At 37.2% G+C, this 17,318-nt stretch overlaps 1 protein-coding gene across 1 annotated transcript in view; it reads right to left on the bottom strand.

Annotated features, from left to right (window-relative positions):
• The window catches only part of LOC106666673 (homeobox protein Nkx-2.1-like), a 138,898-nt gene that overhangs the window by 29,190 nt on the left and 92,390 nt on the right, over nt 1–17,318 (bottom strand). The window contains exons 2-3 of the mRNA XM_014394027.2: nt 14,516–14,667; nt 14,229–14,324 (exon numbers count right to left, since the gene is read on the bottom strand). Of these exons, the coding sequence (XP_014249513.1) occupies nt 14,229–14,324; nt 14,516–14,667 (248 nt within the window). The remainder of the gene's footprint in view (nt 1–14,228; nt 14,325–14,515; nt 14,668–17,318) is intronic.

Genomic DNA, 17,318 nt, shown 5'->3' with positions numbered 1-17,318 from the left:
AATATAAAATAATTCTATTTCTTTATAATTAGACATAAGAAAGCTCAACATTAGAACAGAAAAAAATTGTTTAAATGCTATTGGGTTGTCCGGAAAATAATGCAGGATTTTGGTATTAAACAAAAAAAAAGAAACTAGTTACTTTAAAGCAATGTTCTTTAATCAAAATAATTTCCCATACTCTCAATACATTTCTCCCAACGTGTTGGTAACTTATTAATTCCGTCTGAGTAGAATTCAGAATTTTTAGAATTGATAAAGTCAATAAATGCATTTTCCAGTTCCGTTTGATTTTTGAATATTATGTGTTGTAAGTAGTGGTCCAGGTGTCTAAAAAAATGGTAGTCAGTAGGCGAGAGGTCCGGAGAGTAGGGTGGGTGAGGCAAAGTTTCATAGCCAAGCTCCAATAATTTTTGTGACGTTACACGTGACACATGTGGTCGAGCGTTGTCATGCAACAAAATGGGCCCTTTCCGATTGACCAAAGAGGGCTTCATTACTGCCAATTTCTGATGCATGGTATTAATTTGGTTACAGTATGATTCAGCATTGATGGTTTCGCCAGGATTTAAGAAGCTGTAGTGTATTAAACCAAATGAAGCCCACCATACCGTAACCATTACCTTTTTTTGATGAGTTGGGGGCTTTGGAGCTTCTCCTTTGTCGAGCCACTGTCCAGAACGTCTAGTGTTATCGTAGAGAATCCACTTTTCGTCACATGTAACAATTCTGGCCAGAAATGGGTCATTTTTGTTTCGACAAAGAAGTGATGCACAAACATCAAAGCGCTGATTTTTTTGGCGATCGTTTAATGAGTGTGGAACCCAATTTTCGAGTTTTTTCACTTTTCCAATCGCCTTGAGGTGGTCAGCGACGGTCGTTTTACTGACTTTGAGTTGCTCTGCACCCACCACTGATCGCAGAACATCATCATTAAGAGAGGAAGGCCTTCCACGACCTTCTTCATCTTCAAGGCTGAAATCTCCCTCCCGAAATTTTTTAAACCACCTTTGCACAGTGCACTCATTAACACAACCCTCGCCCCAGACTTGGTTAATGTTTCTAGCCGTTTGGGCTCCGCTTCGGCCGAGTTTAAACTCGTAAAAGAAAATCGTACGAAATTCTCGCTTTGACATTATAAGGATGACTGAATTATTTCCAAGTAGCGGAATGCTACAGAGGTAAACAAACAATATCATTTGGAAGAGGATTAATAAGTGTTGACATTCATACAAATGAGTAATCCTGTAAACGTAAACAGAATATTTTATATAGATTTTTTTTAATGAAAACTTAAAATCCTGCATTATTTTCCGGACAACCCAATATAATATATGAGTATTGCGAGATATGGAGCCTAGCAAGTTAAAAGAACATGAAATACGTGAAATACATAAAAAACATATAGGGCTGAAATGTGACGCCTCACTTTTTAACATAACTGACATTTAGCAAAACTATTATTTCATTATTGCAGAGCCTCCTAGAAATATATTAGGTGGATTTTGAAGCGTTCTTAGTCAAGCCAGTTTTGTGAAACCAATGAATTATTTCCGAGAATGAATTCTGTAAAAAAAGCTAGGCCCTGAGCTCGAAATTTCACCGATAAACCAATAGATCGTCTCCATAAAGAAGAAAATTAACAAAAGATATGACTTCTATCGTTCTATGTTATATGGTAGAAACTCCCAAAAGAACAAATAGATCTAACTAACCCGACCATCCGACAGTCGAATAACGAAATACCATTTTCCAATCTACCTCAAAGTTCTAAAATTCTCCAGAAACTTTCTATTTCAAGGTTTTATATTATATCCATAATGAGCCGTTTAGAATAACTTACTTTTTGACTACTAAAGTTGTTCAGATACGTTTAACCAATAGTAGGGACAAAAAATTAAAAAAAAACTTGTGAAAACCTTCTAAATTTATGAACGTAGGCACGTATAATAGATAAAGAAAACCAACGTCGATTCATTTATTATGGAAGAAAGGTGACACTCATTTACGAAAGGCAAACAACGATAGCAGGCAAACTCTGGTTGAAATGTGATCAAACCGCATCAATTCTCTCACTCTCTCTCACACCTCCTTGTTTTGTTTATTATATGATTATTGGTTTGGATTTTTCAACCATCACGTCCCGTAAATCAAACGTAACTTATATGTATTTTATTGAGCGACTTTGGATGTCTCAATTTAAAAAAAAATTGTTCTACCAAAAAGAAGGTATATTTTTATTCAATGAACATTTTTGTATTATTTGATAAGGAAGATCCAGAGAGACACAAACTAACATCATAATTTTAACAAGACCGAGGGTGCTTTCATGTGTCTTTTCCATCCTAAAAGAGCATGGTATTTGATTAATTCACGCACTAGGGATGAAACTTGCTCCAGGAAATGTCTCCATTTTAAAGAGGAAATATTTTATTGTGTATTGGTTTTTCATTTAAAAATCTTTTATATATTACACTACACATTTACTGATTGATGCTTTAGGGCTGTTACAATCTGTAATAATTTTTTTTTCTTGATAAGTGCCCTGCTTTTGTAATTTTTTTTTATAGTAATAAAATGCTAATCAATATCTGTTGTTTTTCATTTATTTTTACTCTGAATAAACTATGATAATAATCATTTATGACAAATTTGCTGGTAAAACGCTACGGTCTTTATGAGAATAGAGGCCGAAAAAGCTAAGCACCCCAAAAAAACGATGTAATAAAATAAAACCTGCTTCAATTAGACATTAATATTAGGAGGCGTTTGTATGAGTTTAACATTGCACATATGAAGTCCCGGTTAGAGCAGCGGCGTATTTAGCCGAAGGTCGTGGGTTCGAATCCCGCTCGTGCACTTTTTCATTTCAATCAAAACCTTACATAAAAAGATTAATTAATTGAAAGAAGTCATTTGGTCAATAGACCACTACATACAATGGATTTAATTGTACATATGATATATTTTTTAACCATCAACTTTTATTTTTCAAATACAACCCTTTGTTTTTTTATGCATATTCTTAATGTACGTAGTTTTTTATTTTTTAATAAAAAATGGATTTTATTTCATCGAAATCGATCAAAGATTTTCAGAAATAATTTTTTTTATTCAAAGCCTCAGTAGAAAGACGTTTCGTAGGATTTTGAAACGCCATTAGACAGACCATTTTTATGATGCCAGCGAACCATTTCCGAGAGAGAATTACGTCCTGAAAGCTCGATAGTTCACCGAAACTTAAAGATCATATGCAGAAAGAAGAAAATTGATACAAGAAATGGAAGAATCAACATCGTTAATTAATGAAAGAAAGCAAAATAGAGGTCTTACATAAGAACCCCGTAAGAACAAGCGTGAAATTTAAAAAAATTTAAGCCCATCATTAAGATAACTTTGATTGTTTTATCATTAATGAACAATTTATGGTTAAACAAAGCCTACCAGACGAACAAGTAGGACTTGCAACACCGACCGTCCGATACTTGAAGAAATAAATAATAATAATATACCCCGAGGATATCGAATCGCTTGGGTAGTGTGAATGCTAACCAGACTATTTATTATTTTTTTATTTTGTTTCTATTTATTTGTGTTTGTTATTTTATCCACAATTGACGATGCCCTGAGTACAGAGAAGCTAGAATTAGGATAAAGAAAAGAAAGAGTTGGTTACCGTTATACCTACAACATCAAATCTTGGCAGGAGTGATAAGATAAGAAATTAGTATGCTTAAAACGCGAGAAAGAAAGAAAAAGCTAAGAACGAGACGTTGGCGATGACCAATTTACTTTGTCAGCCCTAAAAAAATTAATTAATTAATATTTATTTTTATACTTTATAAATAGGCCTTTAATTATTATGTTTCGTATGATGTTATTCAACATTTTCGTTTACGAGGGTATTTCAACTACGAGAGTACATGAACCCTCGGGGTGCCGATGTTTTTGAAAAAAAGGCCATTCGTAAGTTTGTGGGATTCGAATGCAGGGCCGCTGGATTCGAACCCGGGACCTTTACCTAACAGTGACGAGCGCCGTGTCAACGTCCCAAACCGTTGCGGCCACCGACGCCCGACTGCTATTATTAGCGTATATAAACTTTCTTCTATTGAATTCGAGCTCTGCTGCTCCTGCATAAGACTCACTGAAGATGGTCGAAAAGTGTTGGAGTATTACACTACTGTTTTTCAACATTAAAAGACAATAAAAGTAAAACTAATAAAGAAAGGACTGGCGATGACCAATGTACTAACACACCTACAAAAGTAAAATAATAATAATAGTGATAAAGTAATTAATGTTTATTTTTATATTTTATAAATAGATCTTTAATTATTATTTTTTGTTTAATGCTTTTCAACATTAAAAGACAAACAAGATATGTAAAGATAATAGAGGACTGGGGATGACCAATGTACTTTGTCGTCCCTAAAACTTAAAAAATGTTTGTTTTTACACTTTATAATAAGGTCTTTAATTATTATTTATTGTTTAATGTCTTTCAACTTTTTTTGCGTTAGCACTTCCATTAGCCGTTTTCTTTCAACATTAAAAGACAAGAAAAGAACAAATAAGAGAAGGCTAGCGACGACCTATTTAGTTTGCCGGCATAAAACTTAAAAAAAAATTAATTAATGTTTCTTTTATACTTTGTAAATATATCTTTAATAATTATTTTTTGTTTAATGCTTTTCTACATTAAAAGAAAACTAACAAAAAGAGGAATGCCGATGACCAATGTACTTTGCCGGCCCTAACACACCTAAAAAGTAAAATAAAATAATAATAGTGATAAATTAATTATTGTTTATTTTTATAGTTCATCAATAGGTCTTTAATTATTATTTTTTGTTTATTGTTTTCCATTGTGCAATTAACGTTCTTAGCCGCTTTTATGTTTGCTTCTTTAATGTATCATTATTAACTGTATATATGTATGCACAAATGTATAATTTTAGTTTTTTGGTTTTTCATATGGGCAAATTTGTATTTTTAATTGAAAAATTGAGCGTATGTTTGGCTAAATGAATAAATAAATAAGAGAGAACGTCTTCAAGTTTTAGGATTTTGTAGAACTTTGAAATAGTTTAATAGCGTTTTTTTTGTGTGTTAAGATTTGGTGACATCTGGTACGCTTGTGCACAGTGGTTTGTGTAGCCATTTGGCAATCGAGACAACATAGTCAAACAAACTCTTGTGTACGATGAAGTGTTTATGAGCCGGTTGTTATTCATTGTTACTACCCTTCCTAAGAAAAAAAAACCTTCCAAAATTTAGTCAAATCGCCGATATCTGTTTGTTTTTAAAGGGCTGACGAGTCATTATTTACGGCGGTGGTCTCGGTGTGAAACGGGGTGGATTTCGACGACGAGACGCGGCGGACCCCGAGGGGGGGCGCATGCGTCGGTTCACCGTTCTAATGCGCCCTCCTCTAGTAACAAGGGGGAACAAATTAAACGGCAATGTGTACTCAAAAGGGGTTTGTCAAAATGGCGGATGTTAGCGGGTATTTGTATTGAATTATTGTGTAGCAGAGAGCATCTGGCGAGCCCACCAACAATAGCCCTTCAAAACGTTCCCTCCGCCGTCCGCAGCCCCCGACAATCGTTTCTTTATAATCCATTAATAATAAACCTACCATTTTTATGTTTAAAAAAATACTCGCACCCTGAGCCCGAAGTCCGCCGACCTAGGCGTCTCCTACAGTTATGACCATTGGCGTATAATCCACATTCATACGTTAATCTTTAAGAGATATCATTTTATTGTGGTTACGGTTCTTTAGACGATTGTATCTCAATGGCCTGAAAAAATACCCGGCTGTATGGCCCTAGTTTTATGATCAATGTGGACCTCCAAATTTTCAGCTACATTGGATACTTACATCCTTACTTATACTTCCTTCTTTTCATGTCCTATGTTTGTAGGAATAGATCACAATACAAGGAAACCTCCGACAGAGGAATCTTCCGTTTAAGGGACACGTCCGTGTTTACAGGGCAGTTACAGTTACACCGACGTGGAAGATAATTTTCTGAGGATTTAATTTCTCTGCTTAGTGGACATTCTAAATAAAAGATGAAGACAGTGTCACACAATGAGCCCGAAAGGCGAAAAATCTGACTAATTTGTTATAACATTTAACTTTCAACAGTGAGCAAATTTGTAGTCGCCCTTATTCTCTATAGTAAACGTACCTAGTTAATAACTTTTTTTTTTTTAAATCTACAGAAAGTAAGAAAAAAACATTATAGCAATGTAAAAATAATAATTTTGTAAACTATTGTTACCTCTAATAATCTATCTTTCTCTTACTTTCTCTCTATCTCTCTTTCTTTCTTTATTTTTCAGTCTCTCTCTCACTCTCCATCTCCCTCCCTCTGTATCTATCTGTCTCTCTCTTTCTTTCTAGCTCGGACGCTATTTCTCTCTCTCATTCTTTCTTTCTTTATTTTTTCAGTCTTTCTCTCTCTCCCTCTCTCTCTCTCTCTCTCTCCATCTCCCTCCCTCCCTCTGTATCTATCTGTCTCTCTCTTTCTTTCTAGCTCGGACGCTATTTCTCTCTCTCATTGTTTCTTTCTTTATTTTTTCAGTGTCTCTCTCTCTCTCTCTCTCCATCTCCCTCCCTCTGTATCTATCTGTCTCTCTCTTTCTTTCTAGCTCGGACGCTATTTCTCTCTCTCATTCTTTCTTTCTTTATTTTTTCAGTCTTTCTCTCTCTCCCTCTCTCTCTCTCTCTCTCTCCATCTCCCTCCCTCCCTCTGTATCTATCTGTCTCTCTCTTTCTTTCTAGCTCGGACGCTATTTCTCTCTCTCATTGTTTCTTTCTTTATTTTTTCAGTGTCTCTCTCTCTCTCTCTCTCCATCTCCCTCCCTCTGTATCTATCTGTCTCTCTCTTTCTTTCTAGCTCGGACGCTATTTCTCTCTCTCATTCTTTCTTTCTTTATTTTTTCAGTCTCTCTCTCTCTCTCTCTACCTCCACCATCCATTCATAAATACTCACACTGGCATCAGTTTTTGAACGTTTACTCGCAGTGTTAGTAAACGGGGTCGAATATTATATGTATGTTCAACGTACACGAGGGTTTTTCTTTTTTGACCATTTGTTAACTTTGTCTGCCCATCGAACATTATTTTACATTAAGGAAGCGTCCTAATGGTGAAAACAATAAAAAGCACGAAGGTATTAAAAGAGGGTTGAAAGTATTAATAGGTCGGCGAGGTGTGTTTAGACAAGGACAGCTAACTGGAGGGGTGGTCATCACTGCACGAGTGCCGTACTAGAGAGGCTACTTGTCCGGAGAGCACTTACTCAACTCTCCAACCAGTTGTCTTCATGTTTAGCGAAACGGAACTTTGTTTGTGTAAGTATTTGCCGATTCTTCTTCGCCCGGGACAGAAGGCCTGGGCATTATCATATCTGATCCACCGAACAGTCGGCCGGAGTATTTGCTCGGGAATTCGTCTAAACCAACATCGGAAGAGCTTTCTCTGGCTTTTTCCAGCTACGTTTTTTTTGTACTAATGTCGTTCCTGTATTACTACCGACAGGGCGAAGGGCGATCCTTGGAAAGTGATTTTCCTCTGACTCCCATAATTGAAACAGGTTTCGTTCTTATTAATCAACTCTAACCTAAGGGACAAAAAAATTGTACTAAAAAAATAATAAAATTGATTTTTCGGTGTCTTTTGGTTCAAAAATCTTGAAACACAGAAATACTAAAACTCGCTTCTCCGGAATCCAGCTGTTCTGTTCGATCGTTTGGCGACGATGGCGGTTAAATAATAAGTTGGGGTTGATAGGTGGGTACTGAGAGGGGTTGTTTTCATAATGGATCCCCTGGTTGATGGTAGAAAAAAAACTCACGAAAAGTAACCTTTTTCCATAGTTTACTAACTCGTACACAACGTCTCTTAAGAATTTAGTTTCATAAGATTTTTGACAATTATTATTTGTATCGCGTACATCAATATACTAATGATTATCTGGAGATCGTGAGATGCGGCGTGACGATAAAGAACATTTTCTTTATCGTGCCAACGTTTCGATCTTTATTGACATCATCTTCAGGGCGGGGGATTTATAAATATTGTTTAAATTATACAAATGCAAACTAAAAACTGCCAGTGAGGTATTAATGTTTTATGTTTATATACGTTGGAATTTGAAGGAGTGGGAAAGAAAGTAGAGATAGAAATTCATTTTTCTATGAGGAGTCGGCTTATTTGAGGTGAAATGGGCCTACAATGGGAAAAAAGGGGAATGGTTTTTCGTTCGGGCATAGTTATCTTTTCACGATTATTACAGATTAGGGAAAGGAAGGATAAATTGTTGGGGATTTAGACTACGTAGAAATTGTTTCATGTGTGGAGCGTAATGATTGTTTTATATGTTTTTGATTTATGATATTAGCTTAGCTGCGACTGAGTTTACGTGTGTCTGTTCTGTAACTGATACTGTGTTTATCTTTGTTGTAGAAAAATAATTAGTATAAAAAAACGCACAATTAGATATTAAATCAAAATATGTATACCTTGACAGTTTCAGTGACAGTGACAACTGTCCATGATCCAAGAAAAGTGTAGTATTTAGTGACCGTTAATTAATGATTATTTGAAGATCGTGATATGCGGTCTTGAGTGATGTAGGTTTAGAAAAACATTTTCATTATTGTGCCAAAGTGTCGATCTTTATTTAGATCACCTTCAGGGCCTCAGATTTTCAAAATGTGTTTACATTATACAAATACATGTGTAAGATGTGAAAATGATTTTTTACAATGATGTACACAAAGTAGAAATTTTAGGTTTAATCAAAGTATTTGGACTCACTCAAAGTGTGTGTTTTCTGTGTGGATGTGTGCCGTGTTGGGAGTGTTAGCGATGTAAATGTTTTTTTGTTTATATGTGTTTGATTTTGAAAGTAGAGACAGAAATTCATTTTTCTATGTGGAGCCGGCTTCTTTGAGGTGAAATGGGCCTACAATGGGAAAAAGGGGGAATGGTTTTTCGTTCGGGCTTATTACAGACGGGATTATAAGGGAAGGAAGGATCAATTATTTGGGATTTGGACTACGGAGAAATTGTTTGATGTTTGGAGCGTAATGATTGTTTTATATGTTGTATTGTATATTTTGTGTGTTATAGATATCGAATTTGATTAATGATATTAATTGTAATTGTAATTGATGCTGTGTTTATCATTGTTTATGTAAACTATTGCTAAAAAGTTACATTTATGTTTGTTTTGTTCTGTGTTCAAAATGGTGGGTAGCCAGTGCTGTAGGATTTTGTTTGGGTTTTTGCAATTATAGCTATGTTGCTTTACTCTCTTATCTATACATTGGGATGTAATACCGATGTAAGTTGCCGGACAATTTAAACAATTGATTTTGTACATTACGTCAGATTAAATTGTTACTGGCGTGGGATCTTATTTTTGGAAATCCAAAATAGGTGTCCATAAATCCAAAGTAGATTTTGGTCTAATTTATTTGTACAAATTTAAACTTGGGCGGAGAGCGGCTCAGACCTCGCGTAACATCAATACATTTTGGAAGGAGGGAAGCATTAGCGTATGCACGGTGCAGCCATGGTTTCAGAGATTTCGATCTCTAAGAGAGGGAAGGTCACGGTAGGCCTTCTGTCGTGGACGACGACCAACTCAAAGAAAACTCAGTAAGGCAACACGGGAAATTGCGGAAGAGTAAGAGTGTTGACCACTCCACAGTTGTTCGTCATCTGGAGTAAATTGGTAAAAAAGCTCTGTACCGCACGAACTATACGAAGCTAAAATAAAACGACGCTTTGAAATTTGCATGTCTCTTCTGTTGCGCCACCAAAATGATCCATTTCTCCATCGAATCATCACCTGATGAGAACTGGAATCTGTACGATAACAAGTGGCGTACAGGCCAGTGGTTGGATTAGGATGAAGCGCCAAAACACTTCCCGAAACCAAATCTGCACCCATAAAAGGTTACGGTGTCGGTTTGGAAGTGTACTTCTGGGGTTTACTATAATTTCCTGAATTATGGTGAAATTATCACAGGAGAAAAATATTGCCAAGAAATTGACAAAATGCACGGGAAACTGCAACGTCTTTGTCCAGCATTGGTAAACCGGAGGGCCGATTCTAATTCATGTAACGCCAGGCCACATGTAGCGGAAACTTAAGACTTGGATATGCAACTTTACCGCACCCTCCATATTCACCCGACCTTTCCCTTTTTTTAGGCATATTGATCATTTATTGAGGGATACATTTTTAGAGAACGCGGAGAAGGCGAAAACGCCTCCCAAGACTTTATTGTGAGAGGAAATAAAGATTTTTATGTCAGCGGAATACAAGCGCTTATTACACGGAAATCTGTATAGATTGTGATGGAAAAGATTTCGCAAAATTTACCTTATATTAAAAATTAAAAATAGTTTTGAATGCCTTTTCAAAACCTGCACTATTTTTGCACAAGTCCAATATATCTGTGCACATTTTAATCTTTTTTTAAGTATTTTTTTGAGCAAAGACTTCTATTACACCGATCTCAGTTTGGAAAATTAATATTGTTGGGCCTAGAGGTTTCACATTGTCAACGTATGTGCCTTTGGCTCTCCTGCTCTCACTCCATGTTCCATTTTAGATCCATTCGTATACCAAGATCAGTTTTCATTCCTCTAAACATCTTGGGCATGTCAAAATTTTCTTTTAATTTCATTTTGTCAGACATTTGAGTATTCATCTTTTTTAAGTTGATCCCGTGTCTTTTTTCTAAGCTTTTTGGACCAGATGTCTAATCGTTGTATACAAAAAATCTTGGCCCACACTATTGTATGTTTCTTTCAGGTCCTTTTGATCTAGTTTGTCCCTTTTTTAAGGTGGTAATCAAATGGGCAATTGCCAATAAAAAAGCTTCTTATTTAAAAAAAAATTCTGCTTGTTGAGAAAGAATTTATGTTTTCCTAGTTGATAGTAATAATAGTTTCGACTGTTTTGTACCTCATGAATTTATCCAATGGTTCCGCTTTTGTCATACTTAGGTTTGTGTGGATTTCGGTTCTGGTCCAAACAGTGAGGGATGTTTTCAATAGTTTGTCAGTAGATCAGGGGTTGAATTATCTTCGTATTGTGCATAAACAATATACTTTCTCTTAGGGGCGAAAAACAAAAGGGAGGCTTTCTCCAAAAGTGACTTAACACAAATACGAGCTATAGTATCGAGCAAAGTAGAAAGTTTCGAAGTAGAAAACAAAGAGATAAAAGCTTACTTATTGACCTATTATTGTGGACTCTTTCTCAGTAAAAGAGCTGCCTGGTAGCATACTGAAGACGATTTCAAGGATGTCTGCTAAGCTATTCGTTATTAAAGAAATGTTATGACTGTTAATTTGGTATTGTTATATTAAGGCGCTGTAACAAATTGTCGGGTGAAGCAGTGATTGTTCTTTGTTGATGGGATGTGTACTGGTCGAGGGTTCCTTATGTTTGCGGAAAGAGGAGGCGTAAGCTTTGTTTGTCCTGAAGCTAATCAGATATTAATCTCGGCTTAAAGAGTTATTCATTGGCGTTAAACACGATGGGGGCGGTTCGGGGTCACGGTTTATATTTCATTACTCAAATTTACCCCTAGTTTGACGTTCCATCCCTCCTGAGAAAAGGGGGAGTCTTTCGCGAGTAAGAGAAAGAGAAAGAGAGATTGAGAAAGAGAGTTCATAAAAATAAACAGAGGAACGCAATAAACGCCCGGCCCTAAAATTGGCCCTACTCAGGGAGAGGGATGTAATTTGGTAGATGCTGCTCTTGAAGCAAATATTGAGAGAGGCGGAGAAAGGTAAACACTAGCCTCAGCACAAACAACGGGTAATGAAATCTTTTACCCTCCCATACATATCCAATAGTGTTTAATTATACTCATAAATGTATAGTTATATTATCGAAGCTACCGGCGGGCGGCGGCACGTGGCCCCTTTTCCACCCGGTTGACAGATATGCAATTATTCCTTCAAAGCGTCTAATCCGACTTTAATCGGTACAAATATAAATTCGTGACATTTGGCCAAGCGTTTACAAATGATCATATCGGCTGAGTCTTATTTGCACTACTGTCTTTTCTCCTCAACTGTCACATAAATTTTGAAGATATGTCACATTTTTGTGAGGTGTTCAGTGACCGTTAGCCAATGATTTATTGGAGATAGTGAGATGCGGTCTGGTGTGACGTAGGTTTTAGAAAAACATTTTTTTTTATCGTGCCAACGTTTCGATCTTTATTGAGATCGAAACGTTGGCACGATAAAGAGAATGTTTTTCTGAAACCTACATCACACCAGACCGCATCTCACGATCTCCAAATAATTATGTCACGTTTTCCAAAAATTGATTGTGGACATGCAGATTGCTTGTTACCAATCATTTTAGTCTGTTTTTTTAATTAGAATATATATTATATAAACATATAACAGAAGGAGGGAAAACTCAAAAGGTGCGGTTGAGATGGGAAGTTGGTGTCCGAGTGGATCGAGGTCACGATAGCTCAAGTGGTAGAGCAGCGGCGTATCTAGCCGAAGATCTTGGGTTCGAATCCCGCTCGTGCCAGTGACTTTTTTATCTCAACTAAAAACCTTAATTAATTGTAATATAACAGAATTTTCTTAGCATTCAGCAGTTGAATTTCCTCTTACAAACTGATCAGAGAAGCTTGGAAATCGGCAAAAAAAACTTGTCAGACAGAAACAGCGAAGAAAGGCAGAATATGACTTTTCTACTGCATTGTTTGTTTAAAAAAGCTAAACTTTTGAAATTCAATAGCGATCAAAAGTTAAAACTGACAATAGGCAGAATATTTAACGTATTAGTTATTTACACGATTAAGGGTAGGCCATGCGAGGTTGACACACGGATACATGTATAAACAGCTACTGTACTTCAAATCGGTGATGGATGGATTTTGTGTATTCCACCACCCTAACTGAGTAGATGGTATGTAAATGAGAAACGGCACTTTTGGGCCAAAGCCCACTCATGTGTCCGACTGCAGAAAAAGGTTGCTCGATGTGTCCCACCAGATTGAAGGGTGCGATTCCTTAGCTGCATATATAGAGCACGTGGGAATGCTACCAGAGAATACTGTGCTCGAGCACGACAGCGATTATCCGGCTCCTTGTTCTGATTCTTGAAGGATAAAGGGTTGTTTACCGTATTTAACACTTACAGTTTTGTCTCCCTAACATGTGTTGAAAATGAATGTATTTATTAGCGTGAATGTGCATTGTGGAAGGGTCGATTGCGTAATACTGAGTACCCTATCATCATTAGGTTAGTTTATAATAGAAGAAATCGGTGATGGATGATTGTTGAGTATTCCACCACTCTAACTGAGTGAATGGTATGTAAATGAGAAAAAATGTACTTAAGAATGAGAGAGCGTGAGTCGTTTGGATTTAGGAACTGGTTGCGTTTGGGGCCGAAATGACTTTGTTCACAGCCATTGGAGCCTAACCTCTGCGGCTGGACGGATTGCCGGTAATTTATTGTAAATTACAAGAGCTGGAATTGTCGGTGGATTGCGAGAAATGATGTATGAATGTACTCTATGAGCAGTGTGTGTGGTGTTTAGTGACCGTTAGTCAATGATTATTCGGAGATCGTGAGATGCGGTCTGGTGTGACGTAGGTTTTAGAAAAACATTTTCTTTATCGTCCCAACGTTTTGATCTTTATTGAGATCATCTTCAGGGCCTGGGATTTACGATCTGGTTATGATATCAATAAAGATCGAAACGTTGGCACGATAAAGAGAATGTTTTTCTGAAACCTACATCACACCAGACCGCATCTCACGATCTCTAAATAAATAAAATAAGTAGGTTTTTACGTATCAAGTATTTCATGTCGAAAGTTGTGAAGAAAATTTTGTTTTATAAATGCGAACAGTCATCAGGATTGTGTTAAATATTTCGTTTTGTGGCGACAACTATATAAATTAAACGAGACGGGTCCTTAATCCGTGAGGGCGTTGTATTCATCATCGAGTCACCCCTAGAAAGGGCCCTGAGCTAAAACGTCAATTAAACGCTTTACATGTTATTGATTACGGCAAACTGTGTGCATGTGTCGAAATTAATAACACGGACGGGATCGTATTTAGGGTTTAATCCCCCAAGAGGGGGACGGACGTCCGATTTTCTTAATAACTAGCTCCGAGTACTGGGGGACGAGAGCAGCTTACCTGTGTGGGGGTGAGGTGTATCAGGCTCGCCAGGTGCTCCCGCTCGGGGGCAGAAAGGTATTTCTGTTGTTTGAATCTCCTTTCCAACTCGTACACCTGGAAAAACAGTTTTCTTATTTCTTTGTTTCCAGGAGATTCGAGTACGCCGTGGAAATCGAAAACGGCGATCGCACGTGGGAATTGGTAAATGAAATTAAACGGGAAACGGTAGCTGTATTGATCTGTATTTGCTGGCCGAAAGCCCCCTCCGTTTCGCGGAAAGGGGTCGTCTCAAATATTTGGATTACCTGTGCTTGTGTGAAGAGGACTCGCCTTTTTCTCCTTTGTGTCAGTGGAAACTGCATTGGTTTAGAATCACCGACGACGGAACACTGGCTCAGAGCGGTCATGTTGCCCATGTTCACCGTTCCTCCGCCTCCCGAACCCATTAGCCTCGATACTGCAACAAAATCGTCTCAATGAAATATTTTTTTATGAAAAAAATGGGCGAACATTTCCAAAAATAAACATTCCAGATTTAAAATATTAAAAAAAAAAAAACGGGAAACGATTTGTCCAGGCATAAACCAAGAATGGAAATTTTCGATTTTCTAGATACACAGCTATTTGTATTAGCAAGTAGGATTTTGTAAAATGTGTTAATATAATAATAGGTGGGATCGGTGGCCTCAACGGTTAAGGCGTTGACACGACGCTCATCACTGTAAGGTAAAGGTCCCGGGTTCGAATCCAGCGGCCGTGGGAAAAAAAAAACCGGCACTCCGAACGTTCGAATAACCTCGTAGTGTCCCGGGTTCGAAACCAGCTGCCCTGAGTTGGAATCCGACATACTTAAAAATGGACAAAAAAAAAACCGGCGCTCCGAACGTTCGTATAATCCCGTAGTTGAAATACCCTCGTATAAATATATAAGAAAAATTAACCCCCATGCAGACACTCAGAGATGTTGGTATTTAAGTGTCGAGTTAAATGAGAAAAGCACTTTATTTAGAAGAAGAGTATACATTTTCAAGCATATATACAAAACAAAAACAGTCAGACAATTTATGTCTATCTACAAGGGAAAAACATTTTTATTGTTAAATTTGAGATTTGTTTAAGAAAGAAAAGAGACCTTATAAAATTAATTTAATGAATTCAATTTATAAAATACTCTCGGTTATTTTTCTATCTTCTTAACCCCATTTCTCTTGTCTCGTAGAGGAACCAGAAGGTCCTTTTTCGAGGAACCTATGTTTTATCAAACTTGATTTAAAAAAAAGCCCCGGGTCAGACAGAATAAGCGTATGAACTTCAGCTCAGTGCATTTCTGCTCAAAGAGAGATTCGACCCTCTTTTGGAAAGACGACCATTTTCCCCCTGTTCAAGAAGGGCGTCCCTACCGACCCCAACATCTTCACAGTGTGACATCCCTCATGGAAGATTTTGTCCAAAAATATACAACTCGACTGTTGATCGTGTCTTCTAGCCCATGAATATTATCAACTTGGAGATCAAAAGGAGAAAAAATGCGTTCTTTGTCGGCATTTGACATAGTCGATCAAACGCTTCTTCTGAAGCCTGCAAAAACCTTGGCGCTTCTCGTCTACAATTGTCTAGCCGTCCTTTTCACACCATCTAAACTTGGCGCAGGGCAGGGTTGCATCCTTAGCCTCTTGTTGTTTTCCTTCCGAAGCGACGTTTAAATTGATCTATCCGCTTTGCAAATGAGCATTGATACTTATTAAAATTTTTTAATTACTGCTTTCATAACCACTCAATAAATTAAAATAAATCGAAAATCATAGCTTTTGGTAGGGCAGGATGGAGAATAGAGTGATTTTTGAGGGCAGTCGAATCGACTTTACCTGGTTGTAAGAGAAATCAGTTTTTTTTATTTGCTCATATTCCATGATATAAACAGGTTTCGGAATTTTCATGCCCCATACAACCAACAATAAACAAAATTTTAAATAAAAGTGTGTACTGTACGTACAAGTCATTTACAATTTCTTTTTTAGGAAAAGTTATTGGTAGAAAACGAAAGAGGCAACTTTCAATGGAGCAAGATGGCCAAGAAGACAAATGAAGATTGAAACAAATAAAATGTTACGTAATTGCTAAAACCTCTCAAGTCACGTCAACATTATCCCCAGACGCCCTGAGCAAAATCATATCAGTATAAGTGAATTGAAATTACCTCAAATGCTGGGGCGAATTGATCACCCCTCTCCCAGGAACATTGAAGTCAAATGGAAGTTGTTATCTTTTATTGATCGGACGACCGGAGCGGGTATTAATTCGGCTAGAGGTACTTGCTAGGAACTTAGTAGGGGGCGGCCCCCGAAGGTACGCCTGCCTGGACGTCCACGCGACCCCTTCATTAGAAGGTCCTCCAACGAGAATTTCCTCTCCCCCTAAAATCCGTCGTTATTTACTGAGCCTCCTCCTTTCTCATACGTATTCAATTTTACACTAATTGCGTGTCTAGTGTATTCACAATCAGATAAAAATTGGATGAGGGAGCGGTCCACTCTTAAAGATTAAAATTACCTTTGGGCTTACTTTATGTTTGATTTTCAGCTTCTTTCGCAGTGATTCGTTGTGCCCATGTATCGGCAAAAAGTGTATCAGTTTGTTCCTACCCTTCACTATCTACAATTTTGTCCCGAAGTTTTTTCTTAGGGATCTAAGGGGTAATAAATCTGGAATTTACATTCCTGACCATTTTGGTCCGTCTATTCTCGTTGTTTTCGACCACCAGTATCGAATTCTTGCCGTTTTCTGTGTTTCCTTTGTGTGTATTAATTACATTAGTGACAGCGAGCCTATACTGGCCAGTAAATCGAAGAAGACCAACGTACAGGTTCACCATCTCGCACATCTCAAAAAGTAACTTAATAAATATATATATGCAAGCTTTGGAAGAAAACACTGTGACTACTCTTTTTAAACTTATTTTTATTACAATTAATTAAGGATTATAGTTGAGATGAAAAAAAGTTAATGGCACAAGCGGGATTCGAACCCACGATCTTCGGCTAGATACGCCGCTGCTCTACCACTTGAGCTATCGTGACCTCGATCCACTCGGACACAAACTTCCCAACT

Source organism: Cimex lectularius, unplaced genomic scaffold (genome assembly GCF_000648675.2).
Source record: "Cimex lectularius strain Harlan isolate CLEC.00 unplaced genomic scaffold, Clec_2.1 scaffold173, whole genome shotgun sequence".
In the NCBI taxonomy this organism is placed as follows: Eukaryota; Metazoa; Arthropoda; class Insecta; order Hemiptera; family Cimicidae; genus Cimex; species Cimex lectularius.
This window is presented reverse-complemented; position numbering and strand designations above follow the sequence as displayed.